The 21,791-nt window shown below is 39.5% G+C and overlaps 3 protein-coding genes across 9 annotated transcripts in view; all 3 read left to right on the forward strand.

The window, feature by feature from the left end:
- The first annotated feature begins 16 nt into the window (after positions 1-16).
- On the forward strand, positions 17-12,980 carry wbp1lb (WW domain binding protein 1-like b). 3 transcript variants are annotated; one of them, XM_067498037.1, is made up of 4 exons: positions 17-417; positions 6,210-6,312; positions 8,565-8,726; positions 9,615-12,980. In XM_067498037.1, exons 1-4 carry the CDS (start codon positions 331-333, stop codon positions 10,445-10,447), a joined length of 1,185 nt encoding a protein of 394 aa, XP_067354138.1. In that variant the 5' UTR covers positions 17-330; the 3' UTR covers positions 10,448-12,980. The 3 variants fall into 3 exon arrangements, with proteins under 3 accessions (XP_067354138.1, XP_067354137.1, XP_067354140.1); XM_067498036.1 differs by lacking the exon at positions 17-417 and adding an exon at positions 458-1,390; XM_067498039.1 differs by lacking the exon at positions 17-417 and adding an exon at positions 1,457-5,192.
- Positions 12,981-13,104: 124 nt separating this feature from the next.
- as3mt (arsenite methyltransferase) lies at positions 13,105-19,643 on the forward strand. The gene is made up of 11 exons (XM_067498041.1): positions 13,105-13,206; positions 13,472-13,520; positions 13,727-13,854; positions 15,814-15,964; positions 16,047-16,183; positions 16,292-16,361; positions 16,508-16,589; positions 16,669-16,800; positions 17,573-17,712; positions 17,830-17,952; positions 18,875-19,643. Exons 1-11 carry the CDS (start codon positions 13,190-13,192, stop codon positions 18,980-18,982), a joined length of 1,137 nt encoding a protein of 378 aa, XP_067354142.1. The 5' UTR covers positions 13,105-13,189; the 3' UTR covers positions 18,983-19,643.
- A 448-nt stretch (positions 19,644-20,091) lies between these two features.
- The window catches only part of cnnm2b (cyclin and CBS domain divalent metal cation transport mediator 2b), a 36,967-nt gene continuing 35,267 nt past the window's right edge, over positions 20,092-21,791 (forward strand). For 2 of the 5 annotated variants that reach the window (XM_067498031.1, XM_067498030.1), the window contains exon 1: positions 20,096-21,789. In XM_067498031.1, coding sequence (XP_067354132.1) covers positions 20,292-21,789 — 1,498 coding nt within the window. In that variant the 5' untranslated portion in view covers positions 20,096-20,291. Of the gene's footprint in view, positions 21,790-21,791 lie in introns of all 5 variants that reach the window. The other 3 variants (XM_067498034.1, XM_067498035.1, XM_067498033.1) reach the window with 3 other exon arrangements.

Here is a 21,791-nt window from a genome sequence, read left to right on the forward strand (position 1 = left end):
GTGGGTCGGTGCGCCAAATTACTGATGACCGACTCAGCTCGACGCCCATCACGTTGCGCACATGGATCGGGTCGAGGTGACCACGCCACATGCGGTACACCCAGGCGGAGCGGCTGTACTGGGGAAACGGCTTGTGTAACAGCAGGATCGGCCAGTGGCACCGACTGTAGGCAGTGGCACTAGAGAAATGTTCAGTACACAGAGGCGGCGCATGCGGCGGCCTCTCAGCTCGACTGGGGCTGAAAAGAAGTAACAAGTTGTTGATATTGGTGCACAGCTTGTAAACGACGGTGTTCGCATCCGTATGGTTTGTCGTAGATGTAGGGAGGAATGAGAGGCCTATGCTCTGCCCTTAAAATGGGATTGTTTTTGCACGCTGTTGGCTCTGTAACCCCCACCGAGTCCGCAGCAGACAGGGTAAGTGCTCTGTCTCTCACGGCGGGACTAGGTATCCAGCTAACTTAGCAGTATTTACAACTAGACATTAATTTGCATATTCACCAGCAACGACAAGCACCATTACAGTACAGTATATCTGTTGGCGTTGGGTGTTGGCTGACTTTAACTTGTACTAAGCTGTCAAAGATGTTAGCATGCTCGTCAAGTTCGAACGTTAAGCTAGCCGCTAACGGAGCTAGCTAGCCTCGCCGAGTCAAGGGAGCCAGGGCCACCCTCTGTTGTGTTCACGGCAGAGGGAGAGCGAGGTTTGACATTTTAGCCACTGGTAAAGTGCTCAGAGAGGAAAAGCCGATCTGTAATCATGTAAAGAACATCCTGTTACCTGACTTGTATAATTACAGAAACTGGCACTGATTATCTTGATTAGCATACAGAGTTAATCTATGTCACGATAGCAGCGGATGTTAATGTATAAACAGTGACATTGTTATCTCTTTCCAGCACAATCAGAAATCAAGTCATATGCCATTTACACATTATTGTTATTACTGTATCAGTGTGTTATGAAATAACTTTTCATGTAGTACTAAAAAGTAGTGCAGTGTCCTGGTTTACTCCCCAGAGCCTTCAAATTAATCTCAGTAACGTGCAGCTCCTGACATAATGAACCGGTGTAGTAAGAAATCCAGACTGAGCTGATTGATCTACACTTCATCTACATAACTGACATTATGTCACTGCTCAGTTTTTTGATTCAATTACACTTTTTTTTTCAATTACAGGGGCTAAAAACTGACTTCTCATATATAAACACTTCCACAAAACATTTAAGATTCCTGGTTTGGTGCTGTGCATTTTGGAGACACAAATGATTTAGATGTTGCACATTGTTTTGATTAAAATCTATTGGTATTTAATGTTAAAGCATAGAATATATTTAGTCAGGGATTATTCCTTATCACATGGGCGTTCAGGACAGAAAACTTTAAAGGTAAGCATAGCCTGGGATGCTTTTAAATTCTATTTTATTTTTAATGTGTTTATTTGAAAAGCCAAAAAATGTATAACTTAACTAGGAGGTCTTGAGAGGTATGATTGGTATGAAATCACACACTACAGAGGGAGACTGTGTCTTAAGATGTTTTCCACTCTATCAAGCCTTTTAATTTACAGTGGCACGAGTAAGGAGTTGCATTAACAACAATCTCTATTCCTACTATTCATAAGCAGACACACAATGTATCAGTGATTTTCTCCGTGTTAGAAGCACAAATGCCCATCTGATAAAGTGTTTTAATCATCTAGAGTTAAGCCACTTTTCTCTTTGACCACATGAAAGTACAGAAGATCATTTCTAGGTCTGTCCAGCATTCTAAACATTGCATTGCACATTGTTCTTACCATTTTTGGGAAATATTCATTACATTGAAAGAGTTATGCACTTGTCATTGTTTTTGTCGTTAAAAAAAACAACAAAAAAAACATACCATCTACTGGCCACCTTAAAGAACACAGATTAGACATCACAGCACAAGGGTCACAGACGAATGGACTTCGTTGGGTTTCTGCCCTTTTTTCCCCCCCTGGGGAGCAAACTGCATTTAGGCTGGTAACGTTATCACATGCAGTGTCACATGCTGAATCATTGTGTGTTTATCAGTGCATGTATGTGTGTTCATGAACCACCGGGTTATTACGCCGCATAATTGCAAGCAGTTATCTAATATTACTTTAAAAAGCTTAAAATTATGGCTTCAGACTGAATAGTTGAGAATCTTTGGGAATGTCATGATTTCCTTCCAAGTCTTGGTGATTTAGTGATTTTACCTGATGATATTTATGCCTTTGCGGTTTTAGTCTAGTACATGTAATTATATATGAAAATTGAAGCCAGCCGGTCGTGAAATGCTTTTAATAAATAAAAATAAAAGAACTGTACTGTGTTTGATGTAATGTAAATGGCTTGAGGAAATACCTTTGTTGTTTTCACAAACAAGTTAAAAAAAAAAAAGTATACCCCAATCACCGGTCCCAGTGGTCCAGTTTTTAAGATTCGGTACTATTTCCTAATATTATTCCAAAAATGAATTCCTTACATCATTGTGCAATCTATACAGTTAGATTTACAAGCAAAAGGGTTAAGTAACAGTGCATAGCACAGAAGTAATTGATATACATGTACCTTGCCTTGTTCATGAGATGCAGACTCTAGGTCTGCTATGCTTTACCTAATCCTCAGTAGGCAGCTGAGACAGAGTGAAGACAAAGAAACATGGCATGGTTTTTGCTGTTAGACACAGTTTAGTAGCAGCTTGATTTGCTTCCTCTCATCTAAATAGCTTCATCAGTTCTAACTAACTGAGTTTTCGAGGCCGTCAAATAACTGTCCAATAATTTCAAGCAAGTCCAGGTCCCATTGAGCAGCATCTTTTGGAATAAATCATGAGTTGGATGCGATAGAATATTCAAAGATGTTTCCAGGCAGATTCCCCCTGCAAAATTGGGGTTCTAATTAGCTTTTTGCAAATGTGTATGCGTGTGACGAAATTGTGCATACAGCGAAAGTAATGGAGTGGAGTGACTGGATGAAAGGAGAGATCATTACAATACGTGATGCTTCCCGTTATTTATTACACACTGGCTCCAACATTCTTTAATTTGTACTTGCGCTTGCTGTATTTTGGTTCCAGTTGTGCCATAAGCTTGTAAACTTCATGCTGTGTTGGATTCAGGCCAGGTGATTTACTTGGCCATTTGTTGAAGCACAGGGTAATGATTAAGGTGGTAGTGATGGGGATAAACAGAGAGGCCAACCTAAGAATGACACTGATCACAGGTTATCACTTACTTAGCCTGTTAATTTATATTCATTGTTGAAAAGTTAAAAGGCCTCAACAGAGAAACAGAAGGATTATTACATGCACAGTGCATGTGCAGTTTTCTCTCAGTTCATCTTTTTCAACACTAAGTCCAAGCAATCTTGTTATACATGATGAAAAAAGTGAGCTCTGCGCAATTTGAAAGCTGCAAATATTTCTTATTTTTGGCCACTTAGGGAAACAATTTTTGAACCCAGCACTTGATCTGCCGAATTAGTTTTGTGAACATTCAGCTTATTGTCTCATCCTGGTGTTATACTGCAACCGTAGCGCTGGTTTTGAAGCCTGCTTCCACCTGATTAATTGAAGTTCAGTTTTCACTCTGCTTTTTTTTTTTTGCTGTATTTGGTCTCTACTAGCTCTGCACAGAAATATCTCCTACTTTAGATAACAAATGCTGCTTGCTGCTTGGTAGAAAATGTACAATGTGTATTAAAATCTGCCTATTTCGTTGTACTTTTAAGTGCGCTGACAATAAGGCGTATTGTATTGTATTCTATTCTATATACACGTTTGTTAAACTGTCTTCCTTTGTTGCTGGAATCTGGAAGACTTTCGTTTATGGAATGTACTTTATTAATGGTTGCTATAGATGGTGTCAGCACTGTTTTCCACTGCTTAACCTTGATGGCTATGAAACAGCACCTTTCTTTGCTGAAGGACAGGATAATAAATAAAGGGTCAGGGAGGTCCTTATGTGCATCAGTTTACTTGAAAAGTCCAGCAGGCCTATGACTGCAGTCAAGAATTAACCAAGACCTGTAGCCACCGACACTACTTGATCGTCATCAGGGGATTTGGAACTGTTCTCACTATCTGCTCTTTTCAACAACTTCTCATTATTAAGGTTGATTATTTTCTAATGTAGTAATCATTTTCTGGGAAAGTAACCAAATCTGCCTTTAATATGATAGTGAACCATGAGAGAGGTGGATGGCTTGATTGTTGACTGTTTGGATGGGAGAGACAGGAATCTGGTTTGCCCAGATTCTTTACTCAGTCGGTATCTGTCTTTGAGTTGGGTTGATTTTAGATGATTTAAATGTTTTTCAGGTTCATCTGGGTAGTGACAAGTCATGTCACCTTTCCACTACTCCAAATTAGTTTATTTTGCGTGGGTTACATTCATATTAAATATTAGATTGGAACACTTACTCTGTCTGAAAGCTTGTTTGTGAAATATCAGTTTTCTTCCGTGCTTGGCTGTCTATATGTAGCTCAGACTAAAGACCCAAACAAACTAGGTGGTTGTCTGTATCAAATTCCAAAAAGGCCCGTCCTGCCAAGTCGCAAGTATATGCTGCAGAATCAGTCAGTGAAAACAGCTGAACTTATCAGAGACAAAGTGAAGTTAGAGAACATTATGTTCGCCGTGTTTATTACAGAGAATAAAATCCCTCGTGCTGGGCTGCATTTTGAAAGAAAAATGTTATGTTGATAAAGCTGAAACAGCTGATGAGAAATGATTAATCTGTAAGGTTCGAGGTTGTGCCTACATTTTACGTCAGCAGTTTTCTTTGGTCTGATCTGGTGTGTTTCTCTGTGTACGACTCTGCCATTGCTTTCCTTGCTGTTCCCGTACTACCTCACATTTGACACACACACACACACATACACACATTTCAACGTTGTGTATGGCTTATTATCATACAGCTAGTGCCCAGCTGGGAGCTTTCTCTTTGCTTCTGCTTGGAAATTTCCGTGGAGCAATCCTTGAACTCTGTTTGGTCTTGGATTGGAGTGTCATGAAGGAGTGTGTGTGTGGGTGGGTGGGTAGTTAGGGTGTACAGAGAGAGAGAGAATGTTTGAGAGCTGTTTGACTTTTTTCTTCTATGAGATAATGACCCAAGAGGTGAAGGGGACTGAGATTTTGGACCCTGGATTATCATGCCTTTCAATCTCGGACCACCACTGGTAATCTATAAAGATTATCTAAACTAATCTAGATGACCACATCTAAGGGATCTTCCTGGGGGAAAATCCACAAACCTTTTTCACAAGAGGATTTTGATTACAGTGCATCTTGTCTTTTGTTTTTTATGTTTATCTATCTAATCTCTTTATCGTCTACGCCTAGTCTATTTACAAATTAACTTTGTACCTGGTACGGTTAACTTTTGACCAAGCTGCTACTTTGCCACAATAACAGTTAATACATGGAATAGATTGTTGGAGGAGAGGGAAAGCCCCTTTTGGATGAAAATGGGCTGTTGTGGCAAACAGATTCTGGCATTTTCCCTGTTTTGATCAAACCTAGATGTTAAAACTGTGTATCAAATCTTAGGCAGTGTACTGAGAGGTTTTGTGCTGGCAGTATTTCAAACATTACACTTGATATGAGCCTTTTGCACAGATGAAATTCAAGCAGCTTACCAGCAGAGGTGGTTTGGACTTGTTAACTCCGGATCCACAGCTAAGTATAAGTGTGACAACTAGGTTTTCGCAGTGTTGCAGTTATTACTAAGTCAAAGATCAGATCATGGAAAATAATACAAATTCCTTATTCTATATTTTAGTTATGTCTCCACAGAATGTATTATATTTATATAGATGTTTACCGTATCATATTTTTCAAGTTAGTAGATCAGAATAGGTTATTTAAATTTACTCATTGTTACTACTTTTCTTAGATTTTTTTATTTTCCAGCTTTGGGTAACCGCTCTTATCTTGTGTGCACTTCCCTGTGGGCTGTAGTGTTCAAAAAAACAACACACAAAAAAAATGTTGCATACTGATTTTATAATGAGTATATGTTTTTGTTTTTCTAGCTTCAGTTTGTACTAAACTACGTAACAAAAGAAGTTAATTAGGGACTAGATTCAAAACTGTCTTAATACATTGTAGACCTCTTTAACAGAAGGCATTTCATATGCGACTATTCCAATGATAACATGAACAATGCCTGACAGTCTCTTGTACTTGTCTTGCAGAGCCTCCTGCACTGTGAAGGTGTTAACAATCAGAGCTACATTTGTGAGTCTGGACACTGCTGCGGAGAGTCCCAGTGCTGCAGTTACTACTATGAGCTCTGGTGTAAGTATTTAGCTTTTGTTTATTTATTTTTTTGCCTTTGATTTTTCCTTTACTGCTTCCATAGATGAAAGACAGGATTTCACAGAATTAGCCTTTGTGATGTTAGAATATTCAGTTACTGACATTGGATTCATATAGGAATGAAAAGACTAATAGGATAGATCAGGGTTTAAATACTGCTGCATCTTTTTTAAGGTCTTTAATAAGAACTGAGGCAAGAGAATCTCACACATACAGTGTGATGGAGTAAATTATAGACTAGAATCTATTTCTGAAATAGAAGAGGATTAGAAAAGCTTAATATCATTAGTTCTAGTGTCATCTTCCGAACTATCTTTACGTTTACTGTTTCACTGTGGAAAATGATGCAAGAGTCAGCAAATAAAAGAGATACATTAATGAACTAATAATGTTGTAATAAGTCAGAGTAAACAAAAGAGCAACATTTAATGATACTGTGAAATGCTTAATTGACCTCCTTAAAGCATGTGACTAGATGGACAAACCGCTAGATGAAGGATACAATTGAAAGATCATACCGGGGTGATTTATCCATATTATGTATATAACATTTAGCTGTTTGTATACATTTAAATTCTAAATTATTTTGTTCCCATGTTGTTTTGCATGTGCACTGAATTAGTCTGATGGACTAATCAAATTATCTAAGACCACATTTTGCAATCAGGTCCAACACAACTAATTTGTGTGTGTATATATAGAGCTTAGTATTTACCCATCTTTCACTTTTTAATTTATTTTAAAATGGCAAAAAGAGCAAAACAGATATTATACACGAAGAAACATGTAATAGATGATTGTTCATTAAATATTATGTTAATGGAAAAAAATCTTTGTTTTACTCTTTTTGCCATTTCAAAGTAAGTGTGCATTACATATTATTTTGTATTAACACACAACTTAGACAAACATTGTTGATTGAGATCTAAATTTTTTAATTTTGGTCAGGATCTGAGCAAAAGTAGTAATGGTAGGAAAACAGTCTAGATATGCATTAAATAATAGTGACACTGTTTCTAAATGCTTCCAAACCATGTTTGGCATCTCTGTACTGCACTTTCTTAATTGTTGGTGGACACATCTCTGCAATAAACTATTATCAGTCTAGATCCATTACAAACCTTGACCGACAGAGTTGGACAGGTTTTATTGTTCATTGCATTATGTTTATTGTTTGTAGGCTATCTCAAAATATTTTTGGTGATTTCCTGGAGAGGTTGTGGTAGGGCTGTATAATATAATGTGAAATCTATAATTAATTTTCACAATGTGAACATTTGAGTTCATTAGAGATTCAGATGTCTTTAATTATATAGCATACAAGTATAATTCAGACTGTCTGGTCCTATGTCCATGAAAGGTTGGTCCAGGGACAACGCTGGGCATTGCATTTGCTTCACGTGGATTCAGCTTGTAACCATAAGGTTGCTAGTTCAATCCCCAGACCGGCAGGATAAACTGAGTGTGTCAATTTAAAAATCAGCGCTCGTCTCTCTTTAACTTTAACTCCTGTTGCTTCAGTGGCAAGCTGGTGAGACTTTGGTTTAACTCGGCAGGTTCTATGTGTAACTGCTTGTGTAGCTGCGTGAATGTGATTAGGGCTGTTCGTTGATAACCTGATGTGAAACACATCTGCTGTCTACACTTCTGGATAAATATAACGGCTTTTTTCACAATATTGACAATATGAAAAAAGTTGGCCATGACGTATGGAATGTGGAACTAACATTTGCTAAAACTCATACAAACTATTTTTTTCTTGGTGCTAATGCAGTGCTCGATCAAATTTAGTTTGCTTTTGCAGCTTAGACTGAATGCTAGATGTCACTGTTTCACGAATAATTCCTCTGTCTTTGAAATAGACTCTGAAAACTTTCTCCATTTGTATATTTTTCATATGGCATAACATTTTCTACAAACTTCATTTATTTATTCGTCCTGCAAGAATCCAGTGTTTTAAAATGAATGAGTCCTTTAATATTTTTGTTGCAAAGTCTTCAGAACAAATATCTCCCAAAGGGAGCAACCGGAGATCTCAGAGTTCAGCATGTGATAACTGTGGTGTCAATCATGGGGTGTCTCTAGGAGAAAGACTGGGACAGGACTTCAGTCTGTTAGTGCTTAGAACAGTCTTGGACATCTTAATGATGATTGAATCAATCAAATGGCTCATGGTCTCATTGGTGTTTCACTGTAAATAAAACATGTCTGTGTTGGTTCTTCCAAATTAGGGTTTTGGTTGGTGTGGGCGATCATCTTCATTTTGAGCTGCTGCTGTGTGTGCCACCACCGCCGCACCAAACACCGACTGCAGCAGCAGCAGCGGCAGCATGAGATCAACCTCATTGCTTACCGTGAAGCACACAGCTACCCCTCTGTGCCCTTCTACTTCAGTAAGAGCTACCCCTGGCACACAAACACACAATGTGATGTTGATCTTCTATTATACAGTATACATCCATATGAATTGTTGTCATGATGGCTGGTGGCAAGCATTCCCTACTGAGTAACAATCACTTTCACATTGTTTTTTTGTATCCACAGTAGATCAAGCAATTATATTGTATGTAATTTGAAACATGCTTCTTGTAGACAAACCCACAGATAATTATCATTTGACTGTTTAATCTTAGCTGTATTCACTCATCGTTTCCTTTTTTTATGCCCTGCAATAAAAGAAAATGTGCTTCAGTCTCACTGATCAACAGAAGGGAAAAGAGCCTGATAAAATAGTTGGTATAGACCAAAACAGCATATTACGGGGAGTGAATATTAGACTTGTACATGAGGAGGGTTGACAGAAACACAAGTGAACTTACTTTTCACATTTTTACATCAGACAGAGGAATAAAATTCTTTCAACAAGCAAAAGCAATGGCTTCCATCTCAGAGTAGTGGTATCTGGTTCAAATATTATGTTTACTCTGAGATCCATCCCTGGTTTCACACAGTGTCAGAACCTTCCCTGTTTGTATGCCCCAGTTTTCATGAAACAACCAGCATTGCTCTTTTGGTACCTTGTCAATGTTGCAACATCATGTCACACAGTGCTGCGGGGCCCTTAAGCACATATTGTTCCATGGTTCATTTGGAAATTCTTGAAAGTTCATTGGGGACCCACTGAAATTTGGCAAGGTCAGCCAGTAGTGTCTATTTATATGCTAACCCATATTGATTGCAGTGCAAAATATAGTGGTTATAGTTGCAAGTGCATTATTTATTCAGTGCATATATAGACAGATGCATTTTCTACTTAAAGTTGTTTTGTTTTGTTTGTTCAGGGTTTCTGCCAAACTACCTCTTGCCTGATTATGAAGAGGTGGTCAACCGGCCACCAACCCCCCCACCTCCTTACAGTGCCTTACACCCAGGCCCATCCTCAGTGGGATCTAGTCCACTGGCCTCTGAGCAGCAAGAGGGACATTGTCAAACCATCCAACCCACTCCAGTGCCGCCAGTCTCTGACAGTCTTTGTTCCAGACCCAGCAGAGAGGAGCCACATCCACCCACTTTAGATTTTAGGCCAAAGCCTGACAACAAGCCCATCCAGACAGCACAAGATTCAGGCATGATACTGCTGTCAGGTGGGCTCAGTGAGGAGGGACTCACCAGCCAGGAGAAAGGAAGCAGAAGTGGGGGTGAATCCTGCAAGGATCCCCTTCTGAAGGACCTGTCAGACAGTCCTGCTGAGGACAAAGATCGACTCCCTAGTGGAAGAAGGCGACGATTCACCGGGGATTCTGGAATTGAGGTGTGTGTGTGCGGCACACATGGGAGCAGCGGTGGTATTGGAGCCAGTAGGACAGGCCATGAAGAGAGAGAGTTGAGGGAGCTAGATAGTCTGTTAGGGTGTAAGGGAGGTGACGAGGAGGAGGGGGAAGAGGAGGTGGGTGAATTCTGTGACAGCTGCGGTCATCGAGCCTTCCTCAGCATGGAGGAAGAGCAGGTGCTAGGCGAGCTTGAGAGGCGTGCTGCACGTGGGCCATCAGGGCCTCCTCAGACAGGTCATCCGATAGGCAGCGGTTCACTCCACCCTCCTGTGTGCCTCCTCCTCCATACCATCAGTGAGCAGGACGGGCTGCACCATAGCCCCAGCACTGAGCCGCAGGGCTGAGACACAGTTAAGACACCTTTGTCACAGAGGAAGGGAGGGCACTTGAGAAAGGATATGATTTTTCTACCTGACCAAGTGTTGAATTCTTTTAAAGTGAGTAGTTCTATGAATGTGTGCACCTTAGATAAAACAGTGGTGGGAGCAGAAGGCGAAATCTCAGCTAAAAACTCTCCTCCTCACACTGGAGCAGTGGCCCTAACCTATGAGTTTTGGGTTATATTTGGCCAGTAAAAGCCCTTTAAAAGCACACCGAGTCCTTCAGATCATAGAAAGGAAGCTACTGAAAGCCAGACTTGACTTGATAGTTGAAACTGTGATGTCAGGACAGGCTGTTCACTGCCTACGATGAGCGCAGCACTCCTCAATGGGTGCTTTCAACAGTTTTGCAAAGACTTCACAGGCAGGAAAACTACAGTGTAAAACACACACACAAACTAATTGTGCAGGAACACAGCAGGAACATTTTGGATGAGTGCAATGTTGAATTAATGACTGTGTGTGTGTGTGTGTGTGTGTATGCACGCTGATACGCCACAGGGACACCAGAACAAGACCGTGTGAGACGTACTGTTAGACTCAAGCCTCTAAAGTGCTTATTCAGCGATTAATAACCCCTCTGCCTTGTCTGTTTTCATTGCTCTCTGTCTGCCCCATTAGTAATATTAGTGTCAATGCTTTAATAAATCTTTATGAGCGATTCCGATTTTGCACAAAATGTATTTATCTTTATAAATTAAGGTTTTTAGTTGACAGAAATCTAAACTCAAAATGCCTTTTCATAGATCCAGTCTAAAATTGTAGTATTTTAATGAATGTTTGTAGGAAGCACCTACTTAAAGAATGCAGATTTTCAATGTACTTAACTGTTTTTATTTTTGTTCGTTTTTTTACCAAAGCAAAGTGAAGATTAAGCTTTTTAGGGATTGCAACTAAGTTGGGCAATATTAGACCTCATATTTGTGTCAGTAACTTCATAAGGTTTCCACCTTCACCAGCTATACTGTAAAAAAACAAAGATTTGACTTTGTATTGGGTTTTGTAAAAGCACAGTTTATACCATTCCTTAACTTTGGTACTGACTAATTTAACGTAACTAATTCCTGAAGGTCCATTAAATCAACTAGTGTGGTTTTCAATAAGTTTCGGGCCTGTTAAGTGATTTAAGAGTTAAGAGTTTTTAATCTGGAGCATTTAATCAAACTTTAGAACAAAATGTCATTAACGTTTGAGGCAAAGGAGAAGAAAAATATCTCTCTGGGGAATGACAAATTAGAAGGAAAAACAAAAACCTCCAGATTAAAAAAACTGAACCAAAACAACACAAGCAGTGTAATGGAAACAAATAATCAGTTAAAGTAAAATATCTGATGGTTGTCCTTGGTAACTCTTGATATCGGAGCATCAATTCTAAACAGCCAGTTTGCACAACAGGACATTTATGAGACGTGAGAAGTATTTTGTTATGATGGACAACAGAATTATGTATACAGGATGTAGATAATAGTACAAGTTGGCTGGAAATTTGTTTTAATGTGTGAATGCAGTGTGGATAAAAAAAACAGATCCACACAAACAAAATATTAAAATAATCAAAATTAAAATATCAGCTGCAGTGATGCATCTTGTCTGGAAAACTTAGCAGTTTTTGATGAGGTATATTAACACCAGCCTTTTTTTATTTGAAATATTACAGGAGCTGTATTACAGAAAACATTGGCAGATACTGAAAGTGCCATGTAAAATACCACTGATCATGTAATGAACATCCTTTTACAAACTGGATTTTTTTGCTTGGCCACAGTGAAATTAACAGGAACTTGTGAGGCTACATGAAATTGTATCATGTAAAAAAAACATTTCCGACTTTCTTTGTAGAACTCTCTTAAATGCGCACATTTAGATGTGATCAAAGCACAAATATTTAATCCACTGATAGTTCTCAAAATTTGTATGACAAATTAAGGTTACATTTTAAAATCTATGTATTAACAATAAGATTATTGAACCTTATTGAAGCCTAAACACAGTCCAAACTACTTTTAAATGTTTTTTGTTTTGTTTTGTGACCTACAAAATTTAATTGGAGATAATATTAGCTATTTTTAATAATATTGAAAAATTTTGAGAAATATTCGAACTGTGTGAAATTTCAAAACCACTTTGTTATTCACAAATTGAGTACAACATTTTGTAACATTTACGAACCAAGTTGCTTTAATTTGTATGAAATCATTACTTTTGTTATTATGGGCAGATTTTGTTATTATTGGTATTATTATTATTATTGTTGTTAGTTTTTTTGAGAAAAGATTTAAGTGAGGCGTATCTTGAATTTGTGTAACGAGTTTGACTAACAGTACAGTTGGTGATTTCTTAATGAGATCAGGGGCATTTTGCCAAAGACTTTTTTCTTTCCTCACCTGTCTGTGTTAGGTGGTTTTGCACATATTATTTTGAATGTTCTGATCATAAGCCATGTACCACAACTACCAAGCGGAATGAATGTTCAATAAACATGCTCTTTTAAATTCAAGACGACTGTTGTGGCTTTGTCATACCGAAATATGGGGGATCATAAATGAGCTCATCTTGTTTTGTGCGCCTCACTCAAAACTCGACACACACGCTTTGACCGTCTGAGCTGTAGTTTCAGGCAGTTAGGATCAGGGGGCGCTGTTGAGCAGGAAGTCAACTCTGAACTGTGTTGCGTTGGTTTTACGCAGGGGGGAGACGCTCGAGTCAATGGCTGAGGAGCAGCGGTGAGAACCAAAATGTCCAAAATGTTTCACGTAGTGTAGCAGATAAATGTAGACTTTGTCAGATTCAATCGTAACATTAACGTGACACTGTTATTTTACACTGACGTTAACCTACATATCACGTACGATGCAATAGGTCAGAACTTCAAAATTGAGTTATTAGCTGAACCCTCAGCTAACTTTCACTCTGGTTAAGTTAGCAGATTGCCAGCTGTCCCGTTAGCTGGTTAAGATAACTAAATACATTTATATCTTTATTTTTTAGCTCGGGTGATAAGGGCTTCCTTCATAACACCGTCCACGTGGACGTCAAGGTAACAAGTCACAAGTACCATAATGTTCCATTAACTAGCTAACATGCTGAGAAATTCTATAAAACTATTGTAACATTAGTTCACTGTTCTTCACAGACCAAAGCACAATTTTAATGTTTTAAGCCAAACGTTACTTACCTGCGTAAATGTATAAATTGGCCACATCCAGCTGTATAGCTATTGCTCTTTTGGCTTTGGTCACGCAGGATTATTATGGCAGGGTGCTGAAGAAGACTTCAGACCTGAAGAGCAACGCCTGTGTGGCTCCAGCTCAGCCCATCCCAGGATTTATCCGCCAGGCTCTGCAGAAAGTGCACCCTGAAGTCACTGCCAGGTTTGTGGGCTGCTGTTGCAATCTGTGCTCTTGTACTCACACTGCTAAAAGGTTATACACAAAGGAGCTGGACTAGGATGCTGTCTAAACTCTTATCTGTCCGGGCCACTTCTTCCCACCCACTGCACAGTGTACTAGCTGCACAGAGGAGCATGTTTAGCCAGAATCTGATCTTTACCAAGTTCTGCACAGAGTGCTGAAGCCACTTACAAATAAGCAGCAGACACTAGGGGGGACAACTGGGTTTAGTGTCTTGCCCAGGGGACAGGGAGAGGACCAAGGTCGAACCACTGATCAGTGCTGGACATGCTTTTTAGACAAGATTTATTGGCCCTTTATGCAACTACCTGAGATGTTCCACTTACCTCATAGCAAATTTGTCCAGGGTTAGATAGTAAATGTAGGCCTAGGTAAAGACAAAAGAAAGAGGGCTGATTAATATATTTTATTAACATACAAAGCATAAAAATCGGAGGTAATAATAAAATACTATCTCTTATTTATAAAATTATTGAAAAATAACTTTTAAAGTTGAAGCAACTGCGGCTTGGCTGGTAGAAGGGGTCATCCACGTTAAGCTTAAAACATTCACATGAGATCAATAACAGTAATGGAACTTAGTAAGAGACAAACAGGAAGCGGTGTTTTTCCACATATCTAAATTATATGGTGCCTACACTGACACTGTGAGTTTAAAGAGATAATTTTAACAAGACAATAAATTTTGCTTAAAACAATTTGCTGATTTTATTGTTACAGATTGCAGCAAGCAGCAGTCTGTATTTTGGGTGGTTATTCATAGTAAAATTGCCCACCTGATAAGGAAGTTTTAACAGTAGTAAGTTTTCCAGTCATCTGGTAAAAATGTTCATTTTTTTAACTTATGGTGTTTAAATGTTTTGGTGTATTTCAGGTCAGGTTTTGCAGAGCTGCTGTGCTTTTGTTATCAATTGTCCTCAACTTGAGGCAAACTTGTGAGTCTGCTTCAGTGTACTAGTTAGCTATTGTTATTTATTGTTGGTATTCAAAAAAATCTAAATGTAGTGAATTTTATTGATGTTGAGAAACAAACCATGGCACAGCTACACTACTTTATTAAAATAACCTGCTTAAGGTAAAAGTCCAGGCAGATTTTTTTACCTGCAGGAGACTTTGGTCTGTCAGAGTGGAGACGGTTAATGACTGTTCCCGTGTGCTTGTTGACACACCTTTCAGTTCTGTTTTAACTTGAAATAGTATCGATCAGCAAAATGTGAAGCTACTCCATGAATATTTTCTAAACTTTGTTAACAAAACGATAATTTGCAGATAGTAAAATTTGACTAGCAGCAGCTAGTCCATGTCTGTAAAAGTTGTTGAAGGACACTTAAAGAGTCTTCAGAAAGCTGATGTAAAATGTATTACCCTGACTATTTAAACAGGGTGAATACTTTGTTTGTAGCGCTGTTCCATGTTGTTAATGCTTCATGAAGTTATAGTAAAGTTTGTAAGTGGGTAGAAAAGCTCCAAATGAAAAATAAAATTACCTATCTGTAGTTCACCTGAAATGAGAGATTGTGGACACTTGCTACGTGCACATGTTACATGCACCTCTACAATGAAATAAAACCTTAACGAGTGTAGTTAAAAAAATAACTCTTTGTCTCTTTGACAGTGGCATTTATTTTTTACTTGCCAATCGGGTAACTGCATGATGTATTCCAAACATAGAGTTTACATGCCCTGGGCAAGCATTAATGTCGACCGCTCAACAATGTTTATCATTAATTGCACTGCCTACCACTGCTGTTGATGACAAACCCTTTTTTACTTGGCTTTAGATTTTCTGTGTTCCGACTGACAAAATTTAATTTGTTTTGAATGGCTTTTAGAGCAAAGAACAATGGTAAACATGCAAAGCAGCTTCAAACATTTAAATCTTAAATCTTAGATACCACAATGTGTTTTCCTCTACTGTAGGTACTATGGCTGTGGTCTGGTGGTGCCAGAGTGTCTAGAGGGCTGCAGGATACTAGACCTGGGCAGTGGTAGTGGGAGAGACTGCTACATGCTAAGCCAGCTGGTGGGTGAGAAGGGCCATGTCACAGGCATTGATATGACCGAGGACCAGGTATTGTACATCACTATGCAGACAAACGCAACCAGAATAATAATAGTAATAACAAATGAAAAGATGTCATCTTCTCTTCTAGCTTGAGGTGGCCAGGACATATGTGGACTATCACATGCAAAAGTTTGGCTTCAACAAACCCAATGTGAGCTTTGTCCAGGGCTACATTGAGTCCCTAACAGAGGCGGGTCTGGCAAACAACTCATTTGATATCATCATGTATAAAGACTTTCCTTTCTTTATTTCACCATTTTTGTAATTTATAATTTACTGCTTTTTACTTCTGGAAAAATTGTGTTGAAACGTTGTTTTTCTGCAATCGTTTAGTTCCAACTGTGTGGTGAATCTCTCTCCGGACAAGAAGCGAGTCCTGGCTGAAGCTTACAATGTACTCAAGGTACACTGCCTCTTTTTTTTTTATCAAATCTTACAAAACATAAAATCATTTGACAAAAGAAAAATGATTTTATTCAAGCACAAAATAAATGTGTTAGTATTTTCACTCATATTTTCTTCATACACTTTCCCATTGTTGACTATTAGGATGGTGGTGAGCTGTACTTCAGTGATGTCTATAGTAGTGGAAGACTAACAGAAGAAATTAAACATCACAAAGTCCTATGGGGTTTGTCAGATTGATAATCTACTGCCATAGAAAATTACAGACAAATGCCAGAATAGCAGAATATTCTTTGTCTTGACAGGTGAGTGTCTTGGAGGAGCATTGTGGTGGGAGGACCTGCTGCGATTGGCTGAGGAAGTGGGTTTCAGCACCCCAAGGCTGGTAACAGCCAGTGTCATCACTGTTGACAACAAAGATCTGCAAGCCATTCTGGGTTTGATACATTTTCCTGCCTTTGTCAGATATTTATTTCTCCTTATTTGCTTGTATCTTATGGTATGTTTGGTACCTAAACTTCTTATTTGTTTAAACCAAAACAAATGAAAAAGCGTAACTGTAAAACATTTAAGCCTTAGCTTTTCGTCCTGCAGTTCTGCCTCACTCATCAGTTTCATAAACTGAGCCATTTGCAGATGCTTACACAGATGATGCCTAATTCCTTTTATTAGGAGAAAACATAAGTGTGGTGTATTAGTTTAGGTTGTACCTTACACCTTACTGTACTGTCCCTTGTACAGTACCTTTACTAAGGTATTGAATATTGCATTTCAGTACTTCTGCCACCTTTGATAGTCATTCATCATATCTTTTCCCATGTTTTCTATCGTCTGAATATTGACTTGCCCCAATGTTTTCTCATAAGAGCTTGATGCTAATACTTGCTGTATAATAAAAGTATAAAATATACAAGTGGTAGTCTTAATATTATTATTGGACAAGATTATTGTTATAAATTCGCTATATTTTATAGGAATTCTTAATAAACACATTTATATTGTGTATGTCAGTGACCATCGTGTTTAAATTAAGTGTATGCACTTTAAAACTGGTTTTCAATTTTAACTGTCCAAAAACTGGCTGTTATTGCAGCAAGTTAGATTTTAACAATTCAGTTTTTCTAGAACTACAGGTTGTTACAAAGTAGGTTTTCTCTGAATATTATCTCTTTCTCTCTCTGTCCCCCTCCCCCTGATCTGGCAATACAGGTGACTTCAAGTTCGTCTCTGCCACATACCGCCTGTTTAAGGTCCCCAAAGGCAACACCAAGCCACGTCAAGTCATATATAACGGTACTATTACTGGAGTAGAAGACCGCTTTCGGTTTGACTGTCAGTACACATTCAAGGTCTGTAGATCCTGTAGTACACAAACCGCTCAAACTGTTAAATGTATCCTTCACATACCATATGTTAAATGTAAAAAAAAAAAAAAAAGAAAGTTAAATGAGTATGTGTTTTAATAGGCTGGTGAAGTGGTGGAGGTAGATGGAGAGGTGGCTAACATCCTGACCCATTCCAGATTTGGTGAGGACTTCACTTTCCAGCATCTTGGAGGCCTCTGTGGGCCCTGTGGGTTCAAACCTAAGGTCAGTTTCACAATAAAATTCTTAGACATGACAATGTCTTAATGTGTCTAATTTTTCTTTGAGCACTAGAGGTCAGTATGTTTTTAATATCAGCTGGGACTGTGCGACACACCCAGAGAGCCCTGAGTGCACATAGTTACATATGCATGTGTGCACCAGTACAGATGCTGCAAGTTCTTGCACACACACTGAAATACCCAGTCAAACATACATACGCACACATCCAAACACACAAGGTCAAGCAGCTGTCTTGGAGTCATAACCAGACTGAGGACTCATGCTGGGGAACCTTGAACAGGAAGGAATGTTCTCTTCTAAGTTAATGGAATGCCATCTTATCAGCTCATATTGTAATGCACACACATCTACAAACTCTAATATAATTTGTTTCAGTGACAACTGTAGCCTTTTAATCCCTCATTACATCTCAAATCTTTAACAGTTTTTTTTTTTTTCCCCTTTTCATTTTGTGGAGCAAACAGGAGGCAAATCTCTATGCTTCTTTATCAAAATCTGTCCTTTACTTTAACCTTTGGTCTCCTTCTCTGAAGTGAAATCCGCCCTGAGATACTTCTCTCTGATCAACACGCCTGTTTGGTGATAATGGTAATAAAAAGTCTTCGGGCTTGTTCTTCAAAGCACAGCTACTTTAAAATGCTGATTTAATGAACAACCAGTACATGATAAAAGTCACTGAGTTGTACAGCTGAAACAAACATACTTTTAAAAGCTTAGCATACATCAGTTTGACTTTTTCATTTTCACACATTTACCATATTAACTCAAAAGAAGAAAATGCGTGTATCCTTTTTAAACTTCTTACAATTATTTCAGATGCAACACAGTTATGTAATGCTTTTTTAGATTTGAAAGCAGGTAATAAACAAGGAATGATTTTTACCTTTTTGAACTGTTGACATAGGCAGGCATTGTGGATCCTTTCGAGCTGGTCTTTGAGCTGGAGAAACAAGGTCCAGGATCAGCCACAGGGGGATGCTGCAGCACAAAGTCTGCTGCCTGCTGCAAGTGACCGTGGGAAGGGCACAGAGAAACACAGGTCCAGCATCATACTATGTATAGATAATTATAGGGGTTTAATTATGCAGTCTATAGGTGTCGTCTTATTTACATTTCAAAAGAGAGTTCAGTAATTTGAAATACACTTAATTTATCCATATGCACCTATTAATGTTGCATTAATAAAATCACTTTGTATCAAAGCCACATCTAAATATCCAAACATTCAAAACTTTGAAATAACATAATTGGAGACTGCACAACACATCTGTGCCTTTTTCTTCATCTGAATATAATATCTATAGCATTTATGCATTTCCTCCCTTTTCCTTAAGAAATTACAATAGCTGTTTTAAAAATCCTGCAACTTAATTTGTAGAAATACTGAACTAATGTTTTTTGCAATACTGTGGGCTTTGCAGCAGTGTATTAATATTCTCATTATTGTGATTATGTGTTTACTTGTATTGATTGGCAATAAAAAGTGAGTTGAATGTTTTGTATGGAATTGTTTAGTATGTGGACATGACTTTTGTCAAAGTACATAATTGAAACTGAATTTGGCCCATTGTTGCCAAAATCTAATGTAAACTGGTTAGCATTAGTCTAAGCTTTACAATCATGTAATGAAAACTGCCATTACTGTGTCAGGACAATAAATATTGTCAAATGTATGACATGTTGTCATTTTTGCAAATCAAATTTTGGGTTCTTCACCCATTACTATATAATGAGCTTTAAAGCAGGGAGTAATTGCATGCTTTGATTATTGGTCACTGATAAATAGATTTAATAACTATATAAGGACAGTAATTCCAAACTTGGGGTACATGAGAATATTCTTGTACAAATTGTGTAATGTAAAGCCGAGCGTATAAAAAAATACCGTGTAGATGAATTGATACCTCTGAAAGTCATAAGTCAAGTATAAAATTATGTGGGTGTTTACTTTTACTGCAGTCGGTCGTTCTGTTTATCTCATGTGATAGAATGTATATTAAAAAGTCACGAGTGGAGTCCTGTCGGTCTTTTTACATGAGGTGCACTTGTTTTGGAATTTCATTCGTCGAGGAGGCTGCAGACGCCCCGCCCACGAGCCAACGGCGTTTTCCGGTTGGTCGCCGCGGTCGCTCGTCTCGGGGACATCAGGGGAGGCACGAGTTGGCCCGTAAGCCTGCGCTCGCGAGTCGTCAGTGTCGGACACGTAGTGGGAACGAGCAGGTCCCGATGCACAAGTCACGGCAACCGTCGGCGGAGATGAAGGCGGACTCAGACTGGCTCTGATTTTTAACAGCCCTTTTCATTCAGGAGGCTGGTTGCCAATGGTTATCAATATGGCAGGGCCGCTGTCCCAAGCACCCACCGCTGCAAAAATGGCGTCACTAAACCGGGTCCGAGCTCTGGCGATGATTTTCTTAACTGTCACTTGCTGTTGTGTCACCCCGACAAGTGGGAAGGAAGGATCCGAGGAGACCGTCATCATAGGGCTCCGACTGGAGGACACGAACGACATTTCCTTCATGGATAAGGGCTACCTGCGGGTGAGTGAGCGGTCTCGGGTGAAATTGAGGGTGTACGGGCAGAACATCAACAACGAGACCTGGTCCAAAATTGCTTTCACTGAACATGAGCGGAGCCGAGCGATAGGGAGCATTGACAGCTCCTCGGGGGACAACCAGAGCCAGGAGGAGTCGTCCGGCTTGCATCCCTGCGGTATTAGGACTTCGGATATAATTATATTGCCTAACATTATTCTGAATCGAAAGACATCGGGAATAGTTGAAATTGACGTCAAACCTCTTCGAAAGACAGAGAGGAGTAAAGAGTATTACCTTTGCATCGCCACCTCCACACCGGCCGTGGCGGGGATGCACGACCCGTGGACGGAGAACACCTGGATCTACCACGATGGGGATGACACCAAAGTGATAGTGGTGGAGGAGAAAAAGTTCCTGTTGCCTTTCTGGCTCCAGGTCATCTTCATCTCCATGTTGCTTTGCCTGTCGGGTATGTTCAGCGGCTTGAACCTGGGGCTCATGGCTTTGGATCCCATGGAGCTCCAGATAGTCCAGAACTGCGGCACGGAAAAGGAGAAGAATTACGCCAAAAAAATAGAGCCCGTCAGGAGCCAAGGGAATTACTTGCTTTGCTCGCTTCTGCTCGGAAACGTGTTGGTAAACACCACGCTGACCATTCTGCTGGATGATATAGCCGGTTCGGGCTTGATTGCAGTAGTGATGTCCACAATTGGAATAGTGATTTTTGGAGAAATCGTGCCCCAGGCCATATGCTCCAGACACGGCCTCGCTGTCGGTGCAAACACGATATTTCTCACAAAGTTCTTCATGCTGCTCACCTTCCCGGCGTCATACCCGGTGAGCAAGCTTCTGGACTACCTGCTTGGACAGGAGATAGGAACAGTGTACAACCGTGAGAAGCTGCTGGAGATGCTGCGTGTCACGGATCCTTATAATGACCTGGTGAAGGAGGAGCTGAACATCATCCAGGGCGCGCTGGAGCTTAGGACCAAGACCGTGGAGGACGTGATGACGCCGCTGAGAGATTGCTTCATGATCCCCGGGGATGCAACCCTGGACTTTAACACCATGTCCGAGATTATGAAGAGCGGCTACACGCGCATCCCGGTCTTCGAGGGCGAGAGGTCCAACATAGTGGATCTTCTCTTCGTCAAGGACCTGGCCTTTGTGGACCCGGATGATTGCACCCCGCTCAAAACCATCACAAAGTTTTACAGCCACCCGTTGCATTTTGTGTTCAATGACACCAAGCTGGACGCAATGCTGGAGGAGTTTAAAAAAGGT

This window comes from Channa argus, chromosome 3, assembly GCF_033026475.1.
Source record: "Channa argus isolate prfri chromosome 3, Channa argus male v1.0, whole genome shotgun sequence".
In the NCBI taxonomy this organism is placed as follows: domain Eukaryota; kingdom Metazoa; phylum Chordata; class Actinopteri; order Anabantiformes; family Channidae; genus Channa; species Channa argus.